Raw genomic sequence first — 1,030 nt, 5'->3', positions numbered from 1 at the left:
CGTCGAGCGCGAAGAGCCGGGGCCGCTCCGCGAGCGTCGTCAGCGTCATGTTGCCGAGGTGGGGCAAATGGCGCACGAACCCGACGTGCTCCGTCGCGAAGACGAAGCGCATGTCGCGCCGGACGCCGTACGCGCGCGCGACGCCGGGCGGCTGCACGCCGAAGTCGGCGCTCGACCGGCTCAGCTGGCTGCACTTGCGCACGCGCCGGCCGGCGCCGTCGCGCACGTGGCACGCCGCCGGGTCCCCGCAGGCGGCGCGCGACACCGCGGCCTCGAAGGCCGCCATGGTACCGCAGTGGCCGCCGTCGAGCTCGACGCGCACGGGGTTCGTCGACGCGCCGTTGGCATAGACATCCATGGTCAGGCCCGCGGCGCAGGAGTGGTCGTCCGAGGAGGCCACGTGAAGCGACGCGAGGAGGGCGGCGAGGCGGAGCATGGTCCGCGAAGGTCGCGGACGCCCATCACCTATTTTTGGCCGCCGCCCGCTGTTTGAGCGACTCGCGGCACTTCTCGCGGCAATGAATTTCGAGGTCGGCCTCGTAAGACTTCTCGTAAGGCCGCACTGCCGGCTAAGCTAAAGTTAACCGGTTCAAAGAGCAGCGAAGCCGTGAAGTTTTGACGTCACGGCTTTGCCTCGCTCCGGGCTCGGACGCGCGATGCAGCGGTTCCAAGACTTGGCGCGGCGCTCGGTCTGTGGACCATGTCGCGCCTTGGGCCCGGCTGTGAGTCGCTCGGGAAAGACCATCGGTCGAAGGCGAGCAACTTAGTTCGCGTCGGGGCAGCCCGTGGATGACGAGAACGGCCATTAACGGTGGGGGGCGACCGACGAGGGGCCCAACTTAGTTCCAGGGGGCGTTTGGGCTGTTAGACTTCGAAGAGACCCCCCCTGGAATGATGTTCCCGAGGGCACTGTCTCGGTTCTAACAGCCCAAACGCCTCATGCATTGCGCGGTGAGCACCGTGTCACCCGCGGCGCCGCACGCCTCCCGGAGGTGGTGAGGTGATCTCGATCAAATCCACTCGAGCCGAA

At 67.6% G+C, this 1,030-nt stretch overlaps 1 protein-coding gene across 1 annotated transcript; it reads right to left on the bottom strand.

Moving 5' to 3' along the window:
- Positions 1 to 80: 80 nt before the first annotated feature.
- Positions 81 to 436, bottom strand: AURANDRAFT_69421 (hypothetical protein; the record flags this gene model as incomplete). The annotated part of the gene is made up of 1 exon (XM_009045189.1): positions 81 to 436. A coding segment is annotated over one exon (356 nt), but the record flags the coding sequence as incomplete, so codon positions are not given.
- Between the last annotated feature and the right edge of the window lie 594 nt (positions 437 to 1,030).

The sequence above is a fragment of the Aureococcus anophagefferens genome, assembly GCF_000186865.1.
Source record: "Aureococcus anophagefferens unplaced genomic scaffold AURANscaffold_1715, whole genome shotgun sequence".
NCBI lineage: Eukaryota > Pelagophyceae > Pelagomonadales > Pelagomonadaceae > Aureococcus > Aureococcus anophagefferens.
Note: the sequence above shows the minus strand (reverse complement) of the source record. Positions and strands in the feature narration are given on the sequence as shown.